Here is a 25,936-nt window from a genome sequence, read left to right on the forward strand (position 1 = left end):
TTTCTAGAAAACTGTCACCATCTTTCTTTTGTTACAGTTTCAACATCTTTCTAAGAAAAAAGAGGCTACTTTGATAAGCATATAAAATTATTGGAAAATTCATCGGCATCTAATTTCTTGACAAACACTATGATATCTTGATATGTGAATTATACAAGGCATATATGGATATTCAAATTGAATAAAAATCAGAAAATGAAATTAAGTATGGCTAGAATTACAATCAATCTTGAATGTTTCTTGAGCTTAAAGCAAGCTATACGTGACCATCGTTCGACCCCTGCAGCTTCTTGTTGCAGACAGACGCAGTCTGCACTAGTTTATCTTTGGTTGTACACTCACCGCGTCACCCCTCCCCCACCCCGCCCCAAATCATAGAACGAGTGGAACACATGATCCAAGCTCTTCTGGGAGAAACCTATGCAGAACTTTTTTGAACCTGATGAAAAAATAAAAGTCAGAAAATTTGTTCACTAGTCATAAGTTATTAGTCTTCTGCATAAAGATAAAAGATGACGAAGATGAACCTGGTGTAGACAAATTGCACGATTATGACTTTATGATAGAGGGAACATGCTGGACTTTGTGACGGTCTTCTCCTTGCAGCCTATCTATGAATCTTCTTGGCATCCCTTCGAACACCAACTCTTGGAGAGTAGTTAATGACTTAATTTCTTCAGGGAGCATCCATAACTTTTTGCAGTAGGTGATTTGCAAACTCCTCAGCTTCGGCGTTGCACTTTCTTCAACTTCCAACTCTTCCAAAGAATCCAAGAATTCAAGCTCTAGATACTCGAGTTGAGGAAAGCCGTTGGCAGAAAATTTCAGTTTTTTTCCACGGTAAGAAGAATGTTTTAGTCTAAGAACAAATAGATAAGGCAGCTTCTCAAGTATCTCCAAAGGATTGTTTTCAAGACGGGATTGATGCAAGATCAACTGGTTGAGATTTGGAGGGAATTCATGTGTGTTAGGTAGCTTTCTTATCCCTCCACTCAGATGCAACTTAAAGACAGAGCGAAGACAAGAAAGTGCAGAGAGTGTTGGAAACAAAGTATCTATAGACGTTAAGGACAAGGAGTGGAGGTTCGGAAGATTGGCTAAGGAACCAAAAATCTCTGCACTGGTTGTGATGATGCTTCCAGTCAAGCTCAACTTCCGAAGACTGATTAAATTGGCAGAGTTTATTCCTCTCAAACTATCAACATTTATGCCTGCCAAAGTCTGGAGGTCTTGGAGAGTGTCAATTCGCAACTTGCCAGTGAATGGAGGAAGATACATGTAGAGATGGCGTAAGCTTTTCATCTTCCACAACACATCAGGAACCCTCATAATCTTGACATTTTCAAGAATATCAAGAGTCTGCAAGTTGGACAACCATCCTATTTCTTCTGGAAGCGAGCCTATAGAGCAATGCCTTAACCCCAAGTACTTCAAATGGATCATTTCTCCGATTGCTCTTGGAATTCCCCATGACTTCACATCTTCTAATTCCAGGACTCTAAGGAGTTTAAAACTTCTGCAGACATGAGAAAGCGAAATTTCACTTCCAATTTGTTCAAACTTAAAGAAGAGGAGTGATCGGAGGTTTGGAGTTGACTCATCCAGGGAGGAAATATAGCCGGAGTAGACAGCATGATGACGGGCTCGAGAGTGAGAGCATTGTAATGGCTGAAAGATACTGCACTTCAGATTCGAATGAATATAAAGAAATTCCACTGACTTAGCCTTTGAGATACAGAGGTCTCGCATTAAGTCGTGCAATCGGCAGTGTTTCACCCTATCATTTGCACTCAACCTCGCTGCTTGAACCATGTTTCTATCAATCAGCTCATTCAGATATTCCTCTGCAAGTTCCTCCATCCTTCCATCGTAATATGGGATCAAGCCCTCTGCAATCCATAGCCGAAAAAGTTTACGTGCAGAGAATAAGTAGTCCTCAGGAAATAACCCCAAGTAGAGAAAACAAAATTTAAGGTAATAAGGCAAGTCATAATAGCTCAAAGCTAGTATTGCCGATACAGCATTCGGACCACGGGCTAACAGTGCGCTGATGGAGTTCAGAACCCTTTGCCATTCACTCAGCCTTCTTTTCCTTGAAAGCATGCCCCCCAACACAACGATGGCTAGCGGTAGACCAGCACATTTCTCCACAATTTCCTTTCCGATTTCCTCCAATTGTGGAGTACACATTCCCTCAATACTTCCAGTGAATGCTTTTCGGCATAACAACTTCCAACTGTCCTCTTTGCTACGAAATCGCAGTTCATGGGGAAGGCTCTGGGTATCGGCATGCAAAGCGACATTGTTGTTGCGAGTTGTTAGAAATAATTTACTTCCACTGTGATTGTTCGGGAAGACCTTTGCAAGACTGTCAAAAGCGCTGGTGCTCCATATATCATCTAAAACAATCAGATAGCGTCTCCCTTCCAAAAGTTTATAGAGCATTTCTTCCAACTCGTCTTCTCCCAGCTTCGCCATGTCTTTTGTTCTTGTTGAAACTTGTTTTATAATGCTCTGCAGTACGTCTCTTGTTCTGAACTGTTGGGATACATAGACCCAAGCACGGCGATCGAAACAAGTTTGAATGTCAGCATGATTATAGACTTCCTTAGCACAAGTGGTCTTACCGATACCACCCATGCCTACTATTGAAATTGCACGCCACTGATCCTCCGAGACAAGTCGTGCAACCAGAGTTGCTATATCTTCCTCCAGACCAACAATATCCTTATCCTGGCCACGAGGAGTTGATCGCCGCAGCTTCAGTAGTCCTTCATTGGCATGACTTGTTCCTTCACCAATACTTCTTATGTTGTATGCCTCGTGGCTGATGGAAACGTCAGAGATTCTTGTGCGGAGAAATACAAGGTCTTTCCCAATCTTGGAACGGGCCTTGAGAGTGGAAACATATCTCTTAACAAAGTTCCATTTCTTGAACTTGTAGGATGAAACTTTGAGGATGTATGTGTCAATGAGGTCTTCAGCATCATAAGCAAGATTTCTGACATCAGAAACCCAATTGCGCACCTGCAGATCGTCTTCTTGCTTTGCATCTGCATCTTTTAAAAAGCACTGCATCCGCTTCAGCTCATCTCTCAGCCGCAGGATTTCCGGGCGAACATCCTTGGGAAGTTGGATTTCAGCAAGTACATCAGCAACCCTCCCCAGAACAAAAATAACAACAGCTTCTGCCATGTTACGTTCGGCAGAAAACCAGAGAAGCTAATAAGAATTGCAGCTTGTTGGGATGGTTTGGCTTCAACCCATTTTCCTTTTAAGCTCTTAACATTCTTGGTTGCAAGGCAGGACAATGTTTAGTATTTTCTACGAAGCTTAGGGGAAACTTGGTGTGGTGTCTGTCACTGTCAACAAACCAAACTATTGGCGACGCGGAGATGAAGACCTAAATGGCGTCCACAAGTCTTCTTCTACCTTTCGTCAACATCGTAACACAAACTCAAATCATGCACCTCTACCCCAGTTACCACACAAGGAAGGCCAAGGAGATTAAGTTAAATGGGGTCTTCGTCTTCAAATAACTAGATGGGGAAACCAGCAAGCATATACCGACCATTTGACTTGCCGGTCAAGCTAATAAATTATTATAATATTTTTGAACCCTTCCATAACATGCCATATTCAAAGTGTTAGGCATGCAGTGATAGGCAAAAGCAATAGGCATACAGTGTTAGGCCGAGACCACCAGAAGGGTGCCAGGCCAAACCACTAGAAGAGTGCTATAGTTAAACCACCAGGTTAATAAATCAAAAAAGCATAAAGAAATGGATTCTTCCCGGATCCATTTGTCCTAATCCACCAAATTTAGAATTTGGACCATTGAAATTTGATCAACGGTTAAAGTTATTAAAGCTTTTAAAATATACTTCTATTTGTAGTCGTTAAATCAAATTTTAATAATCCGAATCTTCAAATTTGATGGATTAAGAGGAAGTGATCCCTTTCCAGAAAAATAAAAGTCACGACTTGTCTTTGTGTGTCAGAACATATCTGTAAAGGAAAAGAAAAATAAGGTAGTATGTCCTTTTTGACTTTTGAAGGAGCCGAAAGACAAAAAGCAAATTGGAAAAAGAAAGGAAGCAAAAGGGAAAAGATGCCCTTTGGCCAGGCTGCGGCAAACAAAGAAAATATAAACAAAAATACTACTCTATTTGTACCAATTTGATGCTCTTGTAGAGCTTACATAAATATCGTATATGCCCAACTTGATAATTGATTCTTAAAAAACTTTACTAGATATTTTATGAGAAAAAAAATCAGCTAGCTGCTCCTCTGAATTCACAAACGATATATACGCAACCTTCCTTTCAAGATTTTCCTTGACAAAATATCGATCAACTTTCATGGTTTGTTCGATTATGTTTACTAGATTATCTGCTATCTTTCTTGCAGATTTATTGTCACAATGTAACTTTATAACCTTCTTTGACAAATTTTTAATTGCAACGAATTCTTTAGTATGGTTCCTCTAAATTATGGTGTTCAGCGTGTGTGTTCGCCCACGCATACTAACAAAAGTAAGACATTAACTATATTTTTGCATCACTTAAGTCCATCCATGGTCTCACCCTTGTAGAAGAATTTCTCTTGCTTACCTAATGTGTTACTGCGAAAATTTTCGATCCTATTTATTAAGCAATATTGAAAGCGAGGAACTCGAACATACAATATCGAGTTCATAAGCGAAGATTCTTAATTACTTGAGTTAAAAGTCATTTGTTTGTCAATTTCGTGTTGTACATGAAAATTTTTAAATTATTTAGTTATTTTATAATTTTGATTTTAAACTTTTAATTGGATAGGTGTGTATATAAAGTTTATTTTTCAAATAAATATTTATTTAGTTCTCTAGGAATACAGGAAAGGGATCCTCTCTGTATCCCTTCCACTAAATCCACCAAATCTACTAATCCGGACATTTGAAATTTGATCCAACAGCTAAAAATAGGGCTATTTTTAAAAGTTATAATAATTTTAGCCGTTGATCAAAGACCCGAATTGGTGGATTGGATGGATTTGATGGAACTCGATTTCGCATTTGCTTAGTTGTATTGGGCTGGGCCTAGGTCGTTAGTTTTGCCACCATTTGCTATGGGCCCATTCTCCTATAAATATTCAGAGACGAGTCGTCCCGCTCTCATTTCACCAAACTAAAAATTTTCGTCTTCGGAAGCAAACACACATCTCTCTCTGGACTCCCTCTGGCACTCGAAGCTTCTCCAATCTCAAATCCATGGAGGCTGCTCTTCCATCAAACCCTAACCCTCCTCCTCCAATCGAATCCCTAGATCCTCATCCCCCTCCTTCCGAAACCCTACCCTCCTACGATTTCAATCCCCCTCCTCCTGCGGAAACCCTAGCCTCTGATTCGAATGGCCCGCCTCAACCGCCGCACACTGAAACCCTAGCTTCCGATGCTCAAAACCCCTTCCCAAATCCCCAGATCGCTACTGAGAACGGTACTTCGACCGACGCCTGCAAGAAGCTTGCTATTACGAAGCCGCTGTTGTCGGAAAACGGCTTGACCAACACCAATAGCGGCAACGAAAGGGATGGCTCGGGCGGGGAGGAGGAGACGACCAGCAGGCGCCGCCGCCGCAGCCGGTGGGATCCTCAGCCCGAGTCGGAGAGTCAGAGTGGTGGTGGCGAGACGGGCAGTGGGACGAGGAAGAGGAAGTCGCGGTGGGCGGATGAGGAGCCGAAGGCGATTCAGCTGCCGGATTTCATGGGAGGTATTGAGTTCGATCCAGAAATTCAAGCTTTGAATAGTAGGTTGCTTGAGATTAGTCGAATGCTGTCTTCGGGTTTGCCCTTAGATGATCGTCCCGAAGGGGCTAGGTCTCCTTCGCCGGAACCTATATATGATAACATGGGAATTAGGATTAATACGAGAGAGTTCCGTGCCCGTGAAAGGTTGAACAAAGAGAGGCAGGAAATTATTGCTCAGATTATTAAGAGGAACCCGGCATTTAAGCCCCCGGCTGATTACAGGCCACCCAAGCTTCATAAGAAGCTTTACATACCGATGAAGGAATATCCCGGATACAATTTTATTGGACTTATCATTGGGCCGAGGGGTAATACGCAGAAGAGGATGGAGAAAGAAACTGGTGCAAAAATTGTCATTAGGGGTAAAGGTTCGGTGAAAGAGGGCAGGTCGCAACAGAAGAGGGATTTGAAACCCGACCCTTCAGAGAACGAGGACTTGCATGTTTTGGTTGAGGCAGATACACAAGACGCTCTTGATGCTGCGGCTGGGATGGTGGAGAAACTCTTGCAGCCTGTTGATGAGGTGTTGAATGAGCATAAGAGGCAGCAACTTAGGGAACTTGCGGCTTTGAATGGGACAATAAGGGATGAGGAGTATTGTAGGTTGTGTGGTGAGCCGGGGCACCGTCAGTATGCTTGTCCATCACGTACTTCGACCTTCAAGAGCGATGTTCTTTGTAAGATATGTGGTGATGGTGGGCATCCAACCATTGATTGCCCAGTGAAGGGTACAACTGGGAAGAAAATGGATGATGAGTATCAGAACTTCTTGGCTGAGTTGGGGGGGACAGTTCCTGAATCCGCAACTAAGCAGACCGCTACATTGGCACTTGGCCCAGGCAACAGTACATCAAGCAATCCTCCTTGGGCTAACAGTACTAGCAGCACTAGCAGTGCATCATCACATCCAGGCTTGGGATCAATTGGAGTCAAACCGGTCAAGGACTATGATGAGACAAACTTGTACATTGGATACTTGCCGCCTACCCTTGATGACGATGGTTTAATCCGATTGTTTTCAGCGTTTGGTGATATTGTGATGGCCAAAGTTATCAGGGACCGGGTTACCGGAGCGAGTAAGGGTTATGGTTTTGTGAAGTATGGAGATGTTCAGATGGCTAATAATGCAATTGCAAGCATGAATGGTTATCGCCTAGAGCAGCGAACCATTGCTGTCAGAGTTGCTGGCAAGCCTCCGCAGCCGGCTGGACCCCCAGCATCGGCAATGCCCACATACCCCGTTCCCCAGCCTGTTGCTTCCTATCCATCCCAGCAGTTTACCCCCAGTGGTCCTCTTGGGAATGCACCACCTACTAGCTATGCGGGTGCTCCTGTTCCTTGGGGACCCCCTGTTCCTCCTCCTTATGCTCCTTATGCTCCGCCGCCTCCACCTCCCCCGGGTTCAACCATGTATCCTCCTCCCATGCCGGGTCAACATATGTCTCCTTATGGTGCACGATACCCTCCTCCCCCTGGTGCACCACCTCAACCGATGACTTCAAATGAAGCACAACAGAGTTATCCCCCTCCAGGAGTTCAATCTGAACACAATGTCTCTACCCAATCTCTACAAACTAATTTGTATGGTGGCTCCTCAGCACCAATGCCACCAAACGGCCAACACACTTATCCTGCTGCTTCATATGGTTACTCATCTTACTACAATGCAGTTCCACCGCCTCCACCTCCCCCCGGCCCTGTACCTGGATCAACTGCAGATCAATCTCAGAACATTGGTAACGTTCCATGGGCCACGAGTGCTCCGGTTCCCCCTCCTGCTTCTTCTGCGGAAAAGACAACTTATGGTGCAGATGCAGAGTATGAGAAGTTCATGGCAGAAATGAAATGATAATCCGAGCTGATAGGTATGCAGTGCACATTTTTGCTTTAGTCCTGGTTATACAAATTATGTTTTGGTATTTTTGGATGTTTAGTTGTTCTGTTGCTTGGATTTTTTTATCCATTTGAAATAGCCGGGGTATTTCATTTATACAAAAATACTAACCTGTGTCAAAATACAAATAAATATCCAGCACTTCAACGATAGAGTCCATTACTTACAAGGATTTTAACTCACTCAGTCTCTCTTGCTCCCTCCTGCTCACTCTTTCTCACTTATTATTGGGGTGGGTGAATAATGTGTACTGTTTATTAATTTACTTTATAATTTTCCATTTTTTATTTTACACCGGGACTTCACTTGGTCTTTTGTATATATGAAGGTTGATTACAGCAACGGATGATCATACCATTGTTGTAAGTATGTGATTCCCCAGGAAAGTTCTGGATATCGATCATGGCTCTTGTACATTTTTTTTTTCTATGGTTCTCTTTTTCTTGAATTATGGCACTGGTTTATACTAAGGCGTGATGGAAGCTAACACGAGCCTTCTTTTCCATCCCATCGGGATGGAAATGAAGAAGATTGTGCATTTCTGTGTTTAATTGAATCAACCAAAAAGCTGCTTGTGCAGGGATGGTCTTCAGAGTTGCATGGCTAGGATTACATATATAATTTTCATTCTTATGCTTGAGGGACACTCATATCTGATTTTTCTATATTGTGCTGCATATGTCATTTATATCTGGTTTTGCAGTACTTGACCCTTCTCCATTGCCATTATGTAAAATTTTGACAGGACTGATGTTTCTTGGAGCTCTTGTGAACTGATTTCTTACCTCTTGCCATGACTTTGTTGAAGTTTGGGACTCACATCTTTAACCTTGCTGTAATGTTATGACCTTTGCAGAGACGTGGGCTGGAACTTCTGTTGATCGTTTCATGTTGGAGAAGTCATCTTAACCAGTATTATTCATTTTATTTTGGGTGCTTATGTTGGACGTAATTTTGTTATTTTTCTTGTTATTTATCTCTCCTACAAATTCTATTTACTAATTTCTCCTTTTTCAAATTTCTTCTGAACGTACACTAATTGGTACTAATGTTTTGTGATGTTATATTGGGTTGCATAACTAGTTTTGTTGATTGGCCTAACTGTTTTGCCTTTCTAGTTTTTATTGTAAACAAGTTTTAACCTTAAGGACCCTAAGCTTTTCCGCCTGCCATGGTTCTGACGCTGCTTCAGTGATGCGTTATCATTCCATTTTAAAAAGGTAATCATGCCTTGCAACTCGAGGCATTCTTGGTAGGTGGAAGATAATGTTGTCATGTTTTTGCTTATCTGCGTTTCTGTATAATACAGTGGGATATTGATGTCCTTTTCTAGTTTTCCATTGGCAGGTAAAAGAAATCATTCATGTATTGGTTATCTCTTGTTTTTTTGAATATCCAGAGTTTTGGTGGTGTATTTGGCTACTTCCATAAGTTTTACACTTGTATTGGCATCTTAGTAAAACTAACCCCTGGTCATAACCTAAATTATGAAGTCTTAAGTGTTGCAATGATTTGTTGAGGTAGAAAGTGGTCCATTTGGGCGAGTACGAATATGGTACAAATTGTTGCAAGTAGAAGAGAGTTTCAGGAAAAAATGAAATTGTGTTGGTTTTGGGATGAATGTTGGCGGATAGAATAGTTGATGGTAGTAGCTGTTTGTAAAAACAATCTTATTGAACTATCTCGATGAGCATTTGGGCGTAAGTTGGATTGTATATTTTGTATTAAGTTTGAATACAAGGGTGCACTGGGGCTGGAGGGAGTTGTTGACCATTGCCTAACGTTATAACCCGTGAACATGATTGGCTATTTGCAGGCGTTGGATGAGAAAATAACTCTATTTCGATAGTTGGTTTAGATTCTTAATTATTTCTTTCACTCAGCAGTTTAAAGCATGAGGGTTTCCTTTAATTTGTGTGTTTTTCGATTGCTAGGTAATTTTTTTTATCGCTTTTGAGGATTTTTCTATACAAGGCTTGCCCTCCAGATTTAAGTAAAGAGAGTAGTTGCATCTCCATTTTTCTCCCTCTTTCTTCTTTCTTTGCGTCTTTACTTTATATTCTTCTTATGTTTCTTTTTATATTATTTATTTGACAAACTATATTTTTGCCCCAAAGTCCTGGTTTTTTCAATAGCTTTTGGAACTCTGAGATGAAGTTTCCGTGAGCAATCGTTCCTTTTCAAACGGGTTTTTGGTACATTTCAACTAACTAGCAGCATGCAGAAATTTTGGTCCCCAACTTTTGCCTGGAGTCTTAGTTTGTTGGTTAGAGTGGGAAGGTGGTTTTATTCTTTCATTGTTTTGAGAGTTGTTTTGTTGGTAATTTGGTATGAGATACTGCTAATCCATTTTGTTGTAGCGACCACATCTCCCGTCAGCGGCGAATCACTAACCCTGTCTGCAGATGAGCTCGGACTTGGTTATTTTTCAGGCTAATTTATGCATTGAAGTTCAGTTGTGCTCAATGTGAGCACAGTAGTAGTAGTAGCAACCTTTCCTTTCACTATATAGTATGTACTCGCAGCACAAGAGAAGTTCTGAGGATCGTGAGCATTTACTTTTTACGACTTACAGAGGTATTTCGTTATCTAATTTCTTCAAAGTGGTTGGTGTTACTAGGTTTGACGGATCCTCATGGATGAAGCCACTAGATATCGAGTTCAAATCGTCCTAGGTTTGAGCTTTGATTTGGGAAAGAGGAGAAGAACCTGTGTTCTCTCTTGTTGCTGGTTTAGTGCTGTCACTGAATAGTCCAATTGTGATTGTGTATGCAGACATTTTACAATTGCAGCAATTTTAACCAGTTTCCAACAGTTTGTGGCTTTTACTTGTTCGTTCGGACCTCGTTTTGTTATTTCATTGCGTGCTCTGTTGAATTGGCCCTCCCATTTTTTACTGATACTATGTTTAGGCCTTCCTATCGGTAATGTAGATAGGTTTTGCAGGAAACGGTACGTGAAGTACCGGTTAGTCGGAAGCGGTATACGCTCTGTTTGAGGTCGGGGTTCGGTTCTTCCCTTGTTTCGTGTTGAGTGTAGGATGCCTCTATCTCGAGCACAAAAATTGAAATCTAAAAACATGAATGGTATTGGACTGGCCGTTCAAGAACTAGTTCATTGATATGTGCAAAAACTTGAAAGCTCTCATCGAGATGACGAATGAGATTGGACACGATGTGTTAACGATACAGCCGTTAAAACCAAATAGCTACTTGCAATTGGAATTTTAATCAATGCGAGTACCATTGGTATATATGGTTTCATAACATTTGAGAATTGAGACGATTTTTGTTACATGGGATATTCTAAAACTATTCTAATTTATGGCGTGAGAGATTTCCGATTAGTATTCGGTGCAGGGGGAAATTGGGGAATTCTAGTATTTTATGCACTTATTCATTTGGGTGTTAATTGAACCTAAGACTTGATGATCATGATATGATTATCTATTTTGGAAGTGTGCAATCGAATTTAAGACCATCTAATCGTGATACGCATATCCATTTGGATTTTTGCCTAACTTAAGACCATCTAATCTTAATACGCATATCTAATTGGATGTTTGTTGGATTTGAAACCATCTGATCGTAATATGCTTATCCATTTTGGATTAGAACCAAACCGAAGATAATTTTTTTTCTCAAAGGTAAGAATTTTATTAAATTCGAGTAGAGATGTTTACCTCAGAAGCTAATGTATTAAACAACTATTCAGGTGTCGCAAACCCTGTTACTACAGGTGTCTTGGGTTGTCCAATCATTGGGAACGTGATATATATAATTATTTTAGGGCTCCTATAAACTCTTCCAGATAGCAGCATTGTAAGCTCCATCTAGCCTCCTCGCAAGCGACCTCGGTTCGACACCAGCTGTCCGCAATTTTTTTTCCCCAATTTTCATTTTTTCCGTTCTTCTTCTCCGTCGAGAAAGCCATGGATAACGACGATCCCTCCGCCCGTCGCAGAAAGGTAACATCCAGCTCTTTCTCTCATCAAATTTCTTGTTCAATTTCACCATAACTCTATCCAGATCTGAAATTCTTGCTCTTCTTCTTTCCAGCGTAGGTTCATTCCCAAAGCCCAACCTCGCAAGAACCGCGAACCAACTGTTCCCACTCCGTAACTCTCATATTTTCACCCTCCAATTCCCTTTTAATTTCGTTTTCCGTCAAAATTCATAAGATTATTAGTTTTCATTTGACATTTTTGAGCTGCGAATCGATGCAGCGACGCCGACGCCGACGACGATGACGGTCAAGAAACTCGTCGGGCCCAGACTCTGCTAAGTGAGTACAAAGTAAATTTCTCTCATCTTTCAACTTTGTTTTCTCTCTTTATTGCAGTCCGTATTTTTTTTTCTTTCATTTTCTTGCTTTAACAATTTCTTATTTTTTGTATGTGAATTATTTATTCATTTGTTATTTCTTTCTAATTATCGTGTTTTTTTTAATTAAAAAAAAAACAGATTAAGCCGCTTTTGGCTTTTTTGAAAAGTTAGGTGAAGTCTTAACAATTTGATCATAGGGTGTGTTTGGTATGGTATTAAATTAGACAAATCCATAACGCGGAAATTTCCTCTTTTGGGGTTTGCGGTTTTGAGTTTAGACTTGCAAAATTACATTTTTCATTTGTCGGAAAATATGATGGATTGCACATGTGGGTTCGGCAAATTAGCGAAAAAATTGCGCCCGTCCTCTTTGCATCTTAAGTTCGAATCCTCTTTACTCTCAAGTTTGAGTCACCGTCCCCGTGTATAGAGGTAGTTTAGAAACAAAACATAATTCACGTTGTCTGCTTTGCCGCTATGTGCAGCTGAAATGTGGTTCTCAAGTGTATAACCTGGAATTACTCTTTCGTATGGTGTCTGTTTTGAAAAGGGTTAAGGGCTTGGTGTAAGAACACGAGCAGATGATTTATTTCTATCAGTTTTGTATAAGCATTAGCTGCACAGATGATTGATTTCTGTTGTTGCATTCACAGGAGAGAAGACGGGGGGCTAAACTCGAAAAGAAATGTAATTTCTCGTTAACTTTGCTTGCACGTTACTTGTTTTCTTTAGATTATCCTGGGTTTGCTTTCCGTTCATGTTTGCTGTTCAATCTGCAGCTTCAGTGCAAGTTGCATTTGGTCCCGGAGGAGCGGATGCATCCTCAACTTCTATCAGAACATTCGGAGCTGTAAAGGATGCCGATAGTGGCAAAAGCGGCAGCTTAGTTCTCAAAGGCTCTGATGAGGAGCAAAGTCTCCCAACTTTTCCTTCAGCCTCTAAGGAAGCTGAAACGGATGTAACTATGGAAGATGCTATTGATGCAGAACCACTTCAGATTGTCAAGAAAAATGATAGAGAATGTTGGGTTAGAGCATACGCCATATATCTGTCTCTACGTCACTCTATCTCTCTGTATTGTTCTCTCACAAACGCGTCTCTGGTGCTTCTACAGGATTATGAGAATACATACTATCCTACTACTCTCCCTCTCAGGCAACCCAACTCTGGAGACCCAGGTATTCTTTCTGAAAGCTGGAAAACAGAGGGTTTTCCTTGCGCAATTTGATGGCACTTTTAGTTTATAGTCAGTCTTGTAATTCATAGACCTTTTGTTTTGCTTTTAGAAATCCTTAATGCTAACGAATTTGGGGAGGATGCTGAAAAAGAGTATGATGAGAGCACGATAAATCCTGCTTCAAAACTCGGGCTGCTGGTGCGTATTAGATTAGTAACTTACTTCTGATGCAACAATGTTAAACGCTAAACAGAGTGATATATTTGATGGGATGTTGCAAAATTTGCTTGACAGGAGGAAAAAGTGAAAGCGAAGTTGTTATTCGTTCAACTTCCTTCCATTTTGCCATTGACGTCAAAGCCATCAGCTACTGCAAAGGGCAAAGAGAAAGTTGGAAGCTCAAAATCACTGGAGAGCTCAGGTGCTCCAAAGAAGGAAGGTAGTTTGGAAGAGTTGCCAGCCGGATTTATGGGTAAAATGCTGGTTTACAAGAGCGGAGCAATCAAGCTGAGGCTAGGAGATACCCTCTATGATGTAAGTCACAGCCATTAACTTTCCTTAAACTGAAAGAAAGCAGGATTATAGAAACTTCTTATCATTTTTGTCTGGTTATATATATGTTAAATCATTTCGTTATCAAGTTCAATAACGTTCGGTTTACTTACCACTTACTCTTACTGTTTCACAATCCATAGAATGATGATTTCGTGTCATCTGTCCGGCACAGAGTAGTTTGTCATCAGATTTCACCTCCTACAGAGTCCAAGCTAGATTCAAGTATTATGAGAACATAATGTTCATTTATGTGCTTACGATACGCAGGTTTCACCTGGTTCAGATAGCATGTCTGCTCAAGATGTTGTGGTAGCCAACACTGCAGAGAAGAAATGCATCGTTCTTGGAGAGCTGCGCCAGCGAGCTGTTGTAACTCCTGATGTGGATTCCCTCCTAAATGTGATTAGCATCGATTGAATGCAGGGATGTTACCAAAATCGTGCATATTGAGGTGTAAATGGGGGAATTATGCACATGAGAAAGCTGAAATGGTAGATATGTAGAGGAAAATCTTGAGAGTAAATATGATGCTAGAATTACTAATGCGGTTAAACTGTTTTATGTTTGCAATTTTGTTTAGTGAATCCATCTCTTTCAAGGATAACTATTTTTTTTTTACTGAATCCATGTGGTTACAACAACAACAACAACAAAGTCTTTAGTATCATTGAGATTCAACGTGAAAATGGAGGGCCGGCTATCGACAACCTAACGCCCTCTCCTCCTCCTTTATCTTGGCTTGAGACCGGCAGTGTAAAATAAACTTACACAGTTGTTTTGCACTCATCATAAGAGTATATTTTTTAAATATAGAACGTTTGGAGTGCACAATTAGATTTGTGAAGTGCGAATAACAATTCTCAAGCGATATTCTAAAATTTTACCGGGTAGGGAATTTGAACTTGGATAAAGAGTGATCAGATGTTCTTGGCCTTTCAAGTGAAAATTGCATAGTTGGACCTCAACCATTTGGTAATGACCATTCGAGCTGTGTTTTCGGTTGTAATTGTTGCCAAGAGACTGGGGTGGCAATGGAAAAATTAACAGAATCTCTAAAAAAAAGAAGGTAAATTAACAATATTAAAGAAAAAAAACATAGGTAATATCCATAAATCCCCATATTACAGGCAACCTGCAAATGTACCAGCACTGGAAGACCCTAACAAGCATAGTTTGAAACATAAACTGCCTAACGATGCAGCGGATTGGAAAACTTCAACAGCAAGTCATCCAATGGGGATACACAGCGTGATGTCGTCGGATTTAGGGTTAAGCCTTGTGGCTTCGAGTAACCACCACTATCAACAGGACCACAACAGAGAGCATGAACGATATTTTCAGCTTGTCCTCAAAGCGATTGCTGGCTTCTGCTTTCGCGTTTTCACTGCTTGGAGGTTGAAAGAAGCCGCCCATGACCTTTGTAATTTTCTCGACTGCTTCCATGACTTTTGCCATGGTATTTTGAAAGATCCACTTCACAATGTTTGTAGCTTTATCGTTGTTATCATCAGAATTCTCTTGTGAACTCTCGGAGCTATTGTCTTCATCTGCATATATGATGAAAAATTTATGTCGAAACCAGCATTAGTCATGACTGCGTTCATCGAACTTGTGAGCATTGACAAGGTATTTCATCTCTCAACTATTACAAGCTATAAATTTCAAGCTTATTGCTCTTAAGCTATAAATTTCACCTTATTTCATCACTGAAACACGCATGAACATACATTCACAAGAAACAGAGGCAACTAACGCCAGGAAAACAACACGTAAAAGAGGCTTCTACGATTAACAAATGACGCTCGTGAACACAATATGACACTTGTGAAATCCTAGTGTAATGTTAGACTGTTATAATTAGAACTCAAAAGTCAATTAATGATACTCCTTACTGAAATTCATATCACACCAACCTGCATAGAAAGACTCGCGGAGCTCGCGCACCACCTCATTGTTCATCACAGCATCCCAAACCGCTGTATCAGATGACAATGCCATCACCATTCTCTGCACAAGAAAATACACTTGTGACATAATTCTAAAAATTTCATCCTCTGCAAGACAAAATGTGAAAATAATATATCAAACACAATCAAGGGTCGAAATATTCTTTAAGTTTACATGCAGTATTCTGTTGGTATATGGTCCAGCCCATGATGAATGTTCTAGATTATTCTAGTAAGCAAGTGAGGTGGTTGGAGCATGCTAGACAATTCTAGCAAGTTATTAATTGGTGGAAGAAGCTAGAAAGTACTAGCTTCCTTGGTTGTAAATGGAAACATCTAGAAGCTACAATTTTGTGGCTAGTCTAGAATTATCTAAGTTAGAGGTTTGTAGAATATACTAGAAACTAGAAACTAGTTCTAGTTTGTAGAAGGAACTAGAAACTAGTAGAATGTCAAGCTCTCACCTATAAATATGGGTGTGATGTTGTAGTGATGTAACCAATCAAGAAAGTAGTGAGTAGCAAAGGATCAAGTCCAAAGCTAGAGTTCTGCTCCAAAAGTGAGAGTGAGAGTGAGAGTGTTCCACTATACATTGTGAGTGAAGTTTAGAGTGATAGAAAGTGTGTGTTATACTTTCTTGTATCCATCAAGCCTTGTCTTTGGCTTGGTAAGACTACTCTTGTTGTACTCATCTTTTTTCATATAGTGAAAATCGATCCTTGTTTTGTGGACATGGGCATAAATTGCCAAACCACATAAATTCTTAGTGTCCATTTTCTACTTTACTTTGTACATTCTCTATCTTGTAGTTCCGACAGACATACCGAACATATTCAAACCAAAATTCAGAAATACATTAGAAACAAAAACGAAAGATATTAAAGAAAGGAACCTGCACAGAAGACTCAGTCTGCAAGAGATGGAAAGCATCATAAACTCTCTCAACACCGTGAGACTGCAACATTTTTGAATTATTAGAAAGATAGGCAGAAGGCTCCATCCAATCTAATTCTGACCCAGCTGAAGGTGCTGGGTGCACAAACCCAGCAGGACTTGTAATTTGATCATCCACATCTCTGTCTGACTTAGAACCAAACTTATCCCTGATGAAGGGACTGAAAACCCTAATCCATTTCATCAAACAAGGCATGATTAGTTTAAACTACAACACTAGGCAGCTAATTAATCATTTTTTTTATTTGACAAGTTGATAAACTAATCTAAATTACGAGGAAGGAATTTAAAGTCGAATGCGATAGGTCATGCACGCCTGCCCTCGCCAACAAACCTGACCCATAACTGCCGCTGCCGGCATAAATTTTTTTATGATGCGATGATAAATTAAACTAATTTACAAGCATGGGCAGGAAAATTTGAATTCGAGTGCACCAGACAATAAAGACTTCTTTAACTAACTGGCCTAACTCGCATCTACAAATACATAAAATAAAATGACAGAAAGGGTTTTATTTATCAGAGACAAAGAGCATTGAGTTGCTTACTGATGAAGGGCAGAGACAGCATTGTGAACTTCATGCTTGGAAGGAACAGGTCCAAGAACAAAATCATCCATTAACCCATGTGAAAGTCTCTCATCATCCTCACTGCTAACCCCATTATCCACAGTCACCCAATCAAAATCATCAAAGCGAGGGGAAGAAGGCCAACTGGATGTCCCACAATTGGAAGCCAGAGGAATATTGCATGAGGAAAAAGGAGAAGTGGGTGAGGAGAGAGAGAGGTTGTGGGAAGAACTGGGCTTCTGGTTGTGCCTAGAAGTGGAGGTGGCGGTAGTATTTGTGGTGGTGGTATTAGCAGCAGCAGAACTGGAAGAAGAAGATAGGGGTTCTTGAATCGGTGGACCACCAGCAATAGTTCTGGTGACTGCTGCCCTACTCACAGCCTTAAACATGCTTCCTCCTCCACCTCCTCCGCCCATGCTTCTCCCACCAAACATCATTGACACAGAACTTTTAGGTTTTTTTTCTTACTCCTTTTTTAGATCTCAGACTGTGTATCTTTGTCTTCCTTCTACGTTATGTAAACCTAGGAGGAGCCAGGATTCAGTGGATTCCTTTGCTTGTCTGCCTCTGACTCCTGTTCTGTTGATATTCTCGAGGCCATGATGTGGATAGGTATATAAAATGGTTCAGAGTTTCATTGGCGTCACAAACTTCTTGTTAACAAAAGAAGGCTCCACGTTTTGGTTCCTTGTGGGAGGTGGCTTCCCCTTATCTTTCTGTTGGTTATTCGTTTGCTTTTATTTTTGGCGAAAGTTTATTCCTTTGCTTGGATGTATATCATTCATTATTTTCTGTTGTTATGTACATAACGTTAACCCAAATAAAAATACTTTATTTATAACATGTATGATCTTGGCCGGTTGATTGGGACAGTGAACAGTGAACTCAAAGTTCTAGTCTTTATTATATCGGAACAAATAGGGTCCCTAGAAATATTGAATCAAGTGGTGGATTATCTTGTTGGTTAAAACATCTTCTTCATTTTACTATATCTTGGTAAGAAGATTCTCTCCGAATTTCTTCCATCCAGATTCCTTACATGATGTACGTTCAACCGAAAATCAAATAATCATAAATTCATTAACTTTCATCTTCACTGTTCGTCTTCTTTCTCTTCTCACTCTCTCTCCGACTCTATTCTCCATCTCTCTCTCACTCTCCTCTCTCTTTATCTTCTCTATCCCTATTTTTCTGACTTTTTTTTGGTTGTGAAAACTTTTTGTTCCCAATGGCCCAACCAATTAGAACCCAGAAAATTTTGCACAAGTTCGGCCTAAAAATCACCACTAGGGAGGCCCAAGTTAGCAATGCATGTACAGAAAACGGGAGAACCAATGGAAAATGTTATAAAACCCTAGCTAGTTCCGAAAACCTAAATAAACGTCCAAGTTTTAGTATAAGAGACGAGAGAGGACGGAGGAGGTCGGTCCCTCCACAGACCATGGGTACGTTACTTTCTCTAATCTCAGGATTTTTTCAATCTGAACACGTCTCTTTTTCTCGGTTGCTCCATTTTACTAAGGCTGTACTTGATTGATTAATGATGCTACTGGTTTTTGCTGATGAGAAAAACTTGGCAAAGTTAAGAAAACATATGAATTTTGTGCTTTCCATTGCATTTCTCCCCAACCCATGAAAGTGGAACCTAAGATTTGCTCGTGTTCTATGGAATTATTATTTTTTGTTTCGTCGTTGCTTTAGTTTTGAATGTGATGTGTTTTAGTGTTTTGAAATATAATAGGATACTGCCAGTTAACGTTATGGAAGGGAGGCCATCCAATGTTATGAATACAACCAAAATGAAGATTCAGTCGACAAAGATGACTAGTGTTTGTTCCTTCTTTGGCCCTTCCTAGACAATAAGGGGGAGATTTTATTTTAGCTAGGGGGGAGTTTTTATTTGGTTGTATTCATTATGTATGATGGGGCGTTAGTATCCTGCAAAGTTCGAGAAGAAGGTGATCGACGATCGAGTTAATGTTGTTCCGCTTTCACTTGGAGACTGGAAAAATTGAGTAGCCAAGGCGTGGAGACAAAACTGCCTTCTAGTTATGGATGTATTAAGATGAGTTTTGTAAGTTTTTTTTTTTTTGTATTCATTCCTCTTAGTGTATCATGGCTTGGTAGCTTGAAGATTTTCTCATTGGCAGGTTTTGCCTTGTTAAATTTTACATGTACGTCCACTCTCTATGTTTCTACTAAATATTAATGTGTAGGATTTAGTCTACATAACTGGTAATTTAGACTACATTTTGAATTAGACTTTAAGCTTGAACATATTCACCCCTAAGTTAGATTGGTACCATCCAAGAACTTTCATTAAGGCAATTGTTTAACCTAGAAAAATGTTTGCATTGAATTTGAGTTTTTGGACATCCACATAGTTTTGAGAATTGAGAAGTGTCTCTCATTTATCACCGTTCTAGTGGTTGATGTTATACAATATCTTTTACCAAAGAATTTTGTGTGTACCTAAAACGCTATCACGTAGTACTACTAATTTATGTATTATTATATAAGTGAGCGACATAGTTGATATGTCACACTTTTTAAATATATTAATAATTTGAGTGAAATAGTAACATCGAGATGATATATATATATATATATATATATATATATATATATAAACGGGAATGTTACCCCTTTTAACTATCTTCCTTGCAGGATCAACTGGATCTGCTTGAACTGTGAAGGGTGTTGGATTTGTGACCAAGTGGACAACAAGCCAAAATACCTTTCGGCTAATAAAATAGAATAAGGAAAAGGGGGACATCATTATGATGTCTAGCCCTTGATTTGTGGCTTTTACAAAGGCAAAGAATATGTAGCCGAAAGAGAGAAGAGGTGAGAGAGAAGGCGGGGCCTTTTGTTTATATTAAGGCATTTGGTTATGCCTTTAGAAAAGTGAGAGTGGGGGAGCGGCAGATGAGAGAAACCAGGGAGAGCATTCGGCTCTCCCATTTGAATATGAGCTGCTCCTTCCCACCATTTGTAATAATCCCATTTTGTTAGTAATCACTCAATCAAAGATGTTGGTGCTACTTGTGTAGCTTTTGGGTGAGAAGGATTTTGATATGTGTTTCTTCTTCTCCATTTATTTCTTAGTTTGAGTGAAAGCTATTGATTGTATGTGAGATTTGGGTTTGAGAGTTAAAACTCTATTTGTAATCTCCTTTTGATATTAGTGGAATTTCCTCGCCGTCTCGGAATTGGACGTAGGCTTACGCCGAACCAGTATAAATCCTTGTGTTTTGGATTATTTGTCTTGTCATATTTTGCCGTTGTAACTTATTGGTTTCATATTTGACGCTTCCGCACAACAAGTGGTATCAAAGCTCTGGGTTTCGACTTGGGGTTTTGTATTAGTATGTCTATGAAATCTTCGAATGACGGTGAAATATGTTTTTTTGAAAAAATTGGACAGGAGGAATGACTTTGGCATTTGGTCAATTGGAGATGCAGAGTTTGGCTGCAAAATGCATGGCGTTGAAGAAGGATAGTAAGGGACTATGCTGCAGTCACTGAGCTCGCAGATTGGAGAATGGTTTCGGAAACAACGTGTCTGCTGCAATGTTGTTGTCGATGTTGTTGAAGTGTTGGTGTTCGACGGCTGCAGGTGTAGTGTACTGCTTTTGGTGGGTTTTCCGTTGGTCATCGTTGCACCGGAGGTGTTTGTGGGCTGTTGTCGATGAGTTGAGTGGGAAGAAGAAAAAGTAGAAGCTGTTGAAAATTGGAAAGAAAATGTTGGTTCTTTTTCTTTCGGCATTTGTTTTGGCAGAAGGACATCATGATGACAAATGATGTTGTTGGTTGGAAGAAAAGGGAAAAAGGCTAAGGCTAAGTTTTCTTTTCTTTGGCATTTTTTCAATGGCAGAAATTGTTTGGTTGTTTTTTCACTCCCATTGGTTGCCTTTGGAGCAAGTTGCTGGAAACATTGGAGGAGTTTGTGAGGGCCAATTTGTTAAGTTCTGCAAGTTTGGATAGTGAGACACCACACTATTTTGGATACACCACTTGCACTGCAGAACATTTGTGTGGGACCCTCTTGTAGAAGGCAAGTTATGCTTTCTAACTTTGTTTGGTTTATGTACATTTGGTTGGATTTGTTTGCCACTGCTATTTGGTTTGTTGGTCTCCATCATCTGCAATTAGCTTTTTTGAAGACTCCAGTTGAGGTATGGTTTTGGATCTCCTACTGATTATTTGAATTTGAAATTTTGGTTGTCTTGTTGGTGCTCATGTGATGATGGTAAACTTGAGTGAAGGGCATATTTTTTGTATGTGGTATGTGAGACCTTGTTGCCAAATTTGTAATCAGTTTTGACTTGGAGAATGTGCCATGCTATGTGAATGAGTCTATTGGTGCAGTTTCAGACCATGGTGTTTATGAGCAGGTGGAGTTCGTTGTATGTCCAACTTTGGTATGGTGTGCTTGATCTTTTGTTGGTGATATTGAAGAATTTCAGTTCTTTGCTTGAATCACCTTTTGTTTTGATCAAGGCACTTATGGCTTGCAAATTTGGAGAAGACGGTAGAGAAATGGTCTACTTTTGTTGGCTTTGGTACAATTTGAGTCGAGGTGGAGACCATTATGAGTACCGAAAGTTTGGGAAATTTGATTTAGTTCCCGTTGTCTTTAGTTTGTACTTTGAGTGCTTATGGTGATTGTTGATTCGATTCTCTATGATGTTTTCGGAACTTGGTCAAGGTGGAGATTGTTGGATTTGTGACCAAGTGGACAACAAGCCAAAATACCTTTCGGCTAATAAAATAGAATAAGGAAAATGGGGACATCATTATGATGTCTAGCCCTTGATTTGTGGCTTTTACAAAAACAAAGAATATGTAGCCGAAAGAGAGAAGAGGTGAGAGAGAAGGCGGGGCCTTTTGTTTATATTAAGGCATTTGGTTATGCCTTTAGAAAAGTGAGAGTGGGGGAGCGGCAGATGAGAGAAACCAGGGAGAGCATTCGGCTCTCCCATTTGAATATGAGCTGCTCCTTCCCACCATTTGTAATAATCCCATTTTGTTAGTAATCACTCAATCAAAGATGTTGGTGCTACTTGTGTAGCTTTTGGGAGAGAAGGATTTTGATATGTGTTTCTTCTTCTCCATTTATTTCTTAGTTTGAGTGAGAGCTATTGATTGTATGTGAGATTTGGGTTTGAGAGTTAAAACTCTATTTGTAATCTCCTTTTGATATTAGTGGAATTTCCTCGCCGTCTCGGAATTGGACGTAGGCTTACGCCGAACCAGTATAAATCCTTGTGTTTTGGATTATTTGTCTTGTCATATTTTGCCGTTGTAACTTATTGGTTTCATATTTGACGCTTCCGCACAACAAAGGGTCTGTAAAACCAACCCATAAGAGAAGCAGTTGTAATGCTTTCCTTAACGAAAGTGACGGTTTATAAGGAACTTGGGAAATTCTTGTATTTGATGCACTTATTCATTGGGGTGTTAATTGAACGTAAGACTTAATGATCATGATACGCTTGTTCATTTGGATGTTTGCCGAACTTAAGACCTTCTGATCGTAATATGCTTATCCATTTAGGATTATAACCAATCCTAAGATTAGTTGATCATTAACAGTGTCACAAAGCTATCACTTTGTAATATGGTCTAGTGGTATTCCTTTCACTTGTAAGTGATAGGTCTTACTTATTAGGTTTGATTCTCACCAAAATTAAATTGATCACTTTATTGTTAACCCATTGTAAGACTAAGTCCACTCTCTCCCTTAGTATAGATAATATCGTTTGTTCAAAAATAAAAAATAATGTCACAAAGCCTGTTATTACAAGTATATTGGGCGAAATTTGACGAATTGAGTAGTATACGTACTGATGCATTAAGGACTTTTTATTAGCGTTACAAACATAACGCTACAAAGACAGGAACAAAACATGTTCAAGTCTCTTTATCTAATTTTATTAGTGGATTCCTACCAAATTTAGTTAAGTTATTCAAGCATTAGGAGCACGTATATATGCAATTATTTATCTCCAGCAACGTTGCCGGATGGCAGGGTGGTAAATTTCGTCTATCCTCTTCGGAAACGACCTCGGTTCGATACCCGCCTTCTGCATTTTTTTTCCTCCCAATTTTAATTTTTTCGTCCTTCTTCTCCGTCGAAAAAGCCATGGATATCGACGACCCTTCCGCCCGTCGCAGAAAGGTAACATCCAGCTCTTTCTCTCTCATCAAATTTCTTGTTCAATTTCACGATGACTCCATCCAGACCTGAAATTCTTGCTCTTCTTCTTTCCAGCATGGGTTCATTTCCAAAGCCCAACCTCGCAAGAATCGCGAACCAACTGTTCCCACTCCGTAACTCTCATAATTTCACCCTCCAGTTCCCATTTGATTTCATTTTTCGTCAAAGTTCATATCATTGTTAGTTTTTCATTTGACATTTTTGAGCTGCGAATCGGTGCAGCGACGTCGGCGGCGACGACGATGACGGTCAAGAAACTCGTCGGGCGCAGACTCTGCTGAGTGAGTACAATGTAAGCTCTCTCACCTTTCAGCTTTCAATTTTGTTTTCTTTCTTTATCGCTGTCCGTAATTTTTTTTTTTTTTTTTGCATTTTCTTGCTTAAACAATTTCTTGTTTTTTGTACGTCAGTTATTTATTCATTTGTTATCTTTTTAATTATTGGGTTATTTTTTATTTAAAATAAAATAATAAAGAGATTACGCGGCTTTTGGCTTTTGGCTTTTGGCTTTTTTGAAAAGTTAAATAACTCTGGTGGCAATTTGGTCATAGGGGTGTGTTTGGTATGGTATTAAATTAGACAATCCAAACTAAGGAAATTTCCTCTTTTGGGGTTTACGGTTTAGAGTTTCGACTTTTAATTTTCATTTTCGATTTGGCAGAAAAGGAGATGGATTGCACATGTGGGTTGGGCAAATTAACAAAAAAATTGTGCCCTTCCTCTTTGCATCCAAGTTCGAATCTTTCTTACTCTTCCTTACTCTTCCTTACTCTTTTAAGTTTGAGCTACCGTCCCCATATATAGAGTAGTTTAGAAATAGAACATAATTCACACTGTATGTTTTGCCTATATGTGCAGCTGAAATGTGGTTCTCAAGTGTATAACCTGGAATTACTCTTTCGCATGATGTCTGTTTTGAAAAGGGTTTGGGGTTTAGGCTAAGAATACGCACAGATGACTGGTTTCTTTCAGTTTTGTATAAGCATTAGCTGCACAGATGATTGATTTCTGTTGTTGCATTCACAGGAGAGAAGACGGGGGGATAAAGTCGAAAAGATGTTGCAGTCTCATGGTTCTGAGAGAGTTTACGATGCTTTCCATCTCTTGCAAACTGAGTCTTCTGTGCAGGTCCCTTTCTTTAATATCTTTATTTTTGTTTCTTATATCTGAATTTTTTGATTGAATAGTTCATGTACATTTAAAGAAATTAGACCGTTGATTCTGTTCGGTAAATTATTGTTACATTTTATCTTGCAGATGATGAAATTTTTAGAATTATAGAATTATGTCATAAAATGGGGTAAGGCTAGCCGACATTCACCTCTCCCAGACCCTGCGTAAAGTGAGAGCTTTGTGCACTGGGTACGACCTTTATAGAATTATGTCATAAGGGTATTTTCTTGTGCAGAGAATGGTGATGGCATTGTCATCTGATACAGCGGTTTGGGATGCTGTGATGAACAATGAGGTGGTGCGGGAGCTCCGGGGGTCTTCCTATGCAGGTTGGTGTGATATGAATTTCAGTAACGAGTATCAGTAATTGAATTTAGGGTTCTAATTATAACATTCTAACATTGCAATAAGAGTCCACGAGTCTCATATTGTGTTCACGAGCGTCTTTTGTTATTCATAGATGCCTCTTTTACGTGTTGTTTTCCTGGTGTTAGTTGCATCTGTTGCTTATGTATGTATGTTCATACGTGTTTCACAAGTAAGATGAATGTAGTCATGACTAATGCTGGTTTCGACATGAATTTTTCATCATCGACGCAGATGAAGAAAATAGCTCTGATAGTCCACAAGAGAATTCTGATGATAACAACGATAAAGCAACAAACATTGTGAAATGGATCTTTCAAAACACTATGGCAAAAGTCATGGAAGCAATCGAGAAAGTTACGAAGGTCATGGGCGATTTATTTCAACCTCCAAGCAGTGGAAATGCGAAAGCAGAAGCCAGCAATCGCTTTGAGGACAAGCTGAAAACATCGTTCATGCTCTCCGTTGTGGTCCTGTTGATTGTGGTGGTTATTCGAACCCACAAGGCTTCACCCTAAATCCGACGACATCACATTGTATATCCCCATTGGATGACTTGCTGTTGAAGTTTTCCAATCCTCTGCATTGTTAAGCATTTTATGTTTCAAACTGTGCTTTGTTATGGTCTTCCAGTGCTGGTACATTTGCAGGATGCCTGCAATATGGGGATTTATGGATACGACCTATGTTTTTTGTTTGCGAGGGTGGGATGAACAACGTCTATTGTACACAACTTTACATTGTTTTACCTTCTTTTCTTTTTTTTAATATTAGTAATTACATGTTTTTAGATATCAATAAATTTTTTTTATTGCCACCAGAATCTTTTGGCAACAAATACAACCGAAAACACAACTCGAACAGTAATTACCAAACAGTTGAGGTTCAACTGTGCAATTTTCACTTGAAAGGCCAAGTACATCTCATCACTCTTTATCCGAGTTCAAATTTCCAGTAGATTTCAATA

The 25,936-nt window shown here is 39.7% G+C and overlaps 5 protein-coding genes and 1 long non-coding RNA gene across 7 annotated transcripts; 4 read left to right on the forward strand and 2 right to left on the reverse strand.

The window, feature by feature from the left end:
- Positions 1-113: 113 nt before the first annotated feature.
- LOC103439610 (disease resistance protein RPP8-like) lies at positions 114-3,372 on the reverse strand. Its single transcript, XM_008378176.4, has 2 exons — positions 528-3,372; positions 114-439 (listed from the first exon to the last, which is right to left on the reverse strand). Exon 1 carries the CDS (start codon positions 3,193-3,195, stop codon positions 550-552), a length of 2,646 nt encoding a protein of 881 aa, XP_008376398.1. The 5' UTR covers positions 3,196-3,372; the 3' UTR covers positions 114-439; positions 528-549.
- Positions 3,373-5,161: 1,789 nt separating this feature from the next.
- On the forward strand, positions 5,162-10,495 carry LOC103410265 (splicing factor-like protein 1). 2 transcript variants are annotated; one of them, XM_029106075.2, is made up of 2 exons: positions 5,162-7,652; positions 8,427-10,495. In XM_029106075.2, the coding sequence occupies exon 1, from the start codon at positions 5,252-5,254 to the stop codon at positions 7,634-7,636; it is 2,385 nt and encodes a 794-aa protein (XP_028961908.1). In that variant the 5' UTR covers positions 5,162-5,251; the 3' UTR covers positions 7,637-7,652; positions 8,427-10,495. The 2 variants fall into 2 exon arrangements, with proteins under 2 accessions (XP_028961908.1, XP_028961909.1); XM_029106076.2 differs by having other exon boundaries at positions 8,538-8,782.
- An 816-nt stretch (positions 10,496-11,311) lies between these two features.
- On the forward strand, positions 11,312-14,342 carry LOC103439612 (uncharacterized). The gene is made up of 9 exons (XM_008378178.4): positions 11,312-11,648; positions 11,740-11,798; positions 11,907-11,976; positions 12,660-12,693; positions 12,786-13,033; positions 13,121-13,184; positions 13,293-13,381; positions 13,478-13,717; positions 14,006-14,342. Exons 1-9 carry the CDS (start codon positions 11,613-11,615, stop codon positions 14,153-14,155), a joined length of 990 nt encoding a protein of 329 aa, XP_008376400.1. The 5' UTR covers positions 11,312-11,612; the 3' UTR covers positions 14,156-14,342.
- Positions 14,343-14,791: 449 nt separating this feature from the next.
- LOC103439613 (uncharacterized) lies at positions 14,792-17,917 on the reverse strand. The gene is made up of 4 exons (XM_008378179.4): positions 17,187-17,917; positions 16,577-16,808; positions 15,652-15,745; positions 14,792-15,285 (listed from the first exon to the last, which is right to left on the reverse strand). The coding sequence occupies exons 1-4, from the start codon at positions 17,642-17,644 to the stop codon at positions 15,008-15,010; spliced, it is 1,062 nt and encodes a 353-aa protein (XP_008376401.1). The 5' UTR covers positions 17,645-17,917; the 3' UTR covers positions 14,792-15,007.
- A 216-nt stretch (positions 17,918-18,133) lies between these two features.
- On the forward strand, positions 18,134-22,440 carry LOC139197470 (uncharacterized). Its single transcript, XR_011582911.1, has 3 exons — positions 18,134-18,652; positions 18,949-19,281; positions 19,875-22,440. It is a non-coding gene; the product is annotated as an uncharacterized lncRNA (long non-coding RNA).
- A 709-nt stretch (positions 22,441-23,149) lies between these two features.
- LOC103410267 (uncharacterized) lies at positions 23,150-25,786 on the forward strand. The gene is made up of 6 exons (XM_008378180.4): positions 23,150-23,391; positions 23,485-23,543; positions 23,653-23,722; positions 24,457-24,558; positions 24,839-24,932; positions 25,204-25,786. The coding sequence occupies exons 1-6, from the start codon at positions 23,203-23,205 to the stop codon at positions 25,485-25,487; spliced, it is 798 nt and encodes a 265-aa protein (XP_008376402.2). The 5' UTR covers positions 23,150-23,202; the 3' UTR covers positions 25,488-25,786.
- Positions 25,787-25,936: the final 150 nt, after the last annotated feature.

Source organism: Malus domestica, chromosome 07, assembly GCF_042453785.1.
Source record: "Malus domestica chromosome 07, GDT2T_hap1".
In the NCBI taxonomy this organism is placed as follows: domain Eukaryota; kingdom Viridiplantae; phylum Streptophyta; class Magnoliopsida; order Rosales; family Rosaceae; genus Malus; species Malus domestica.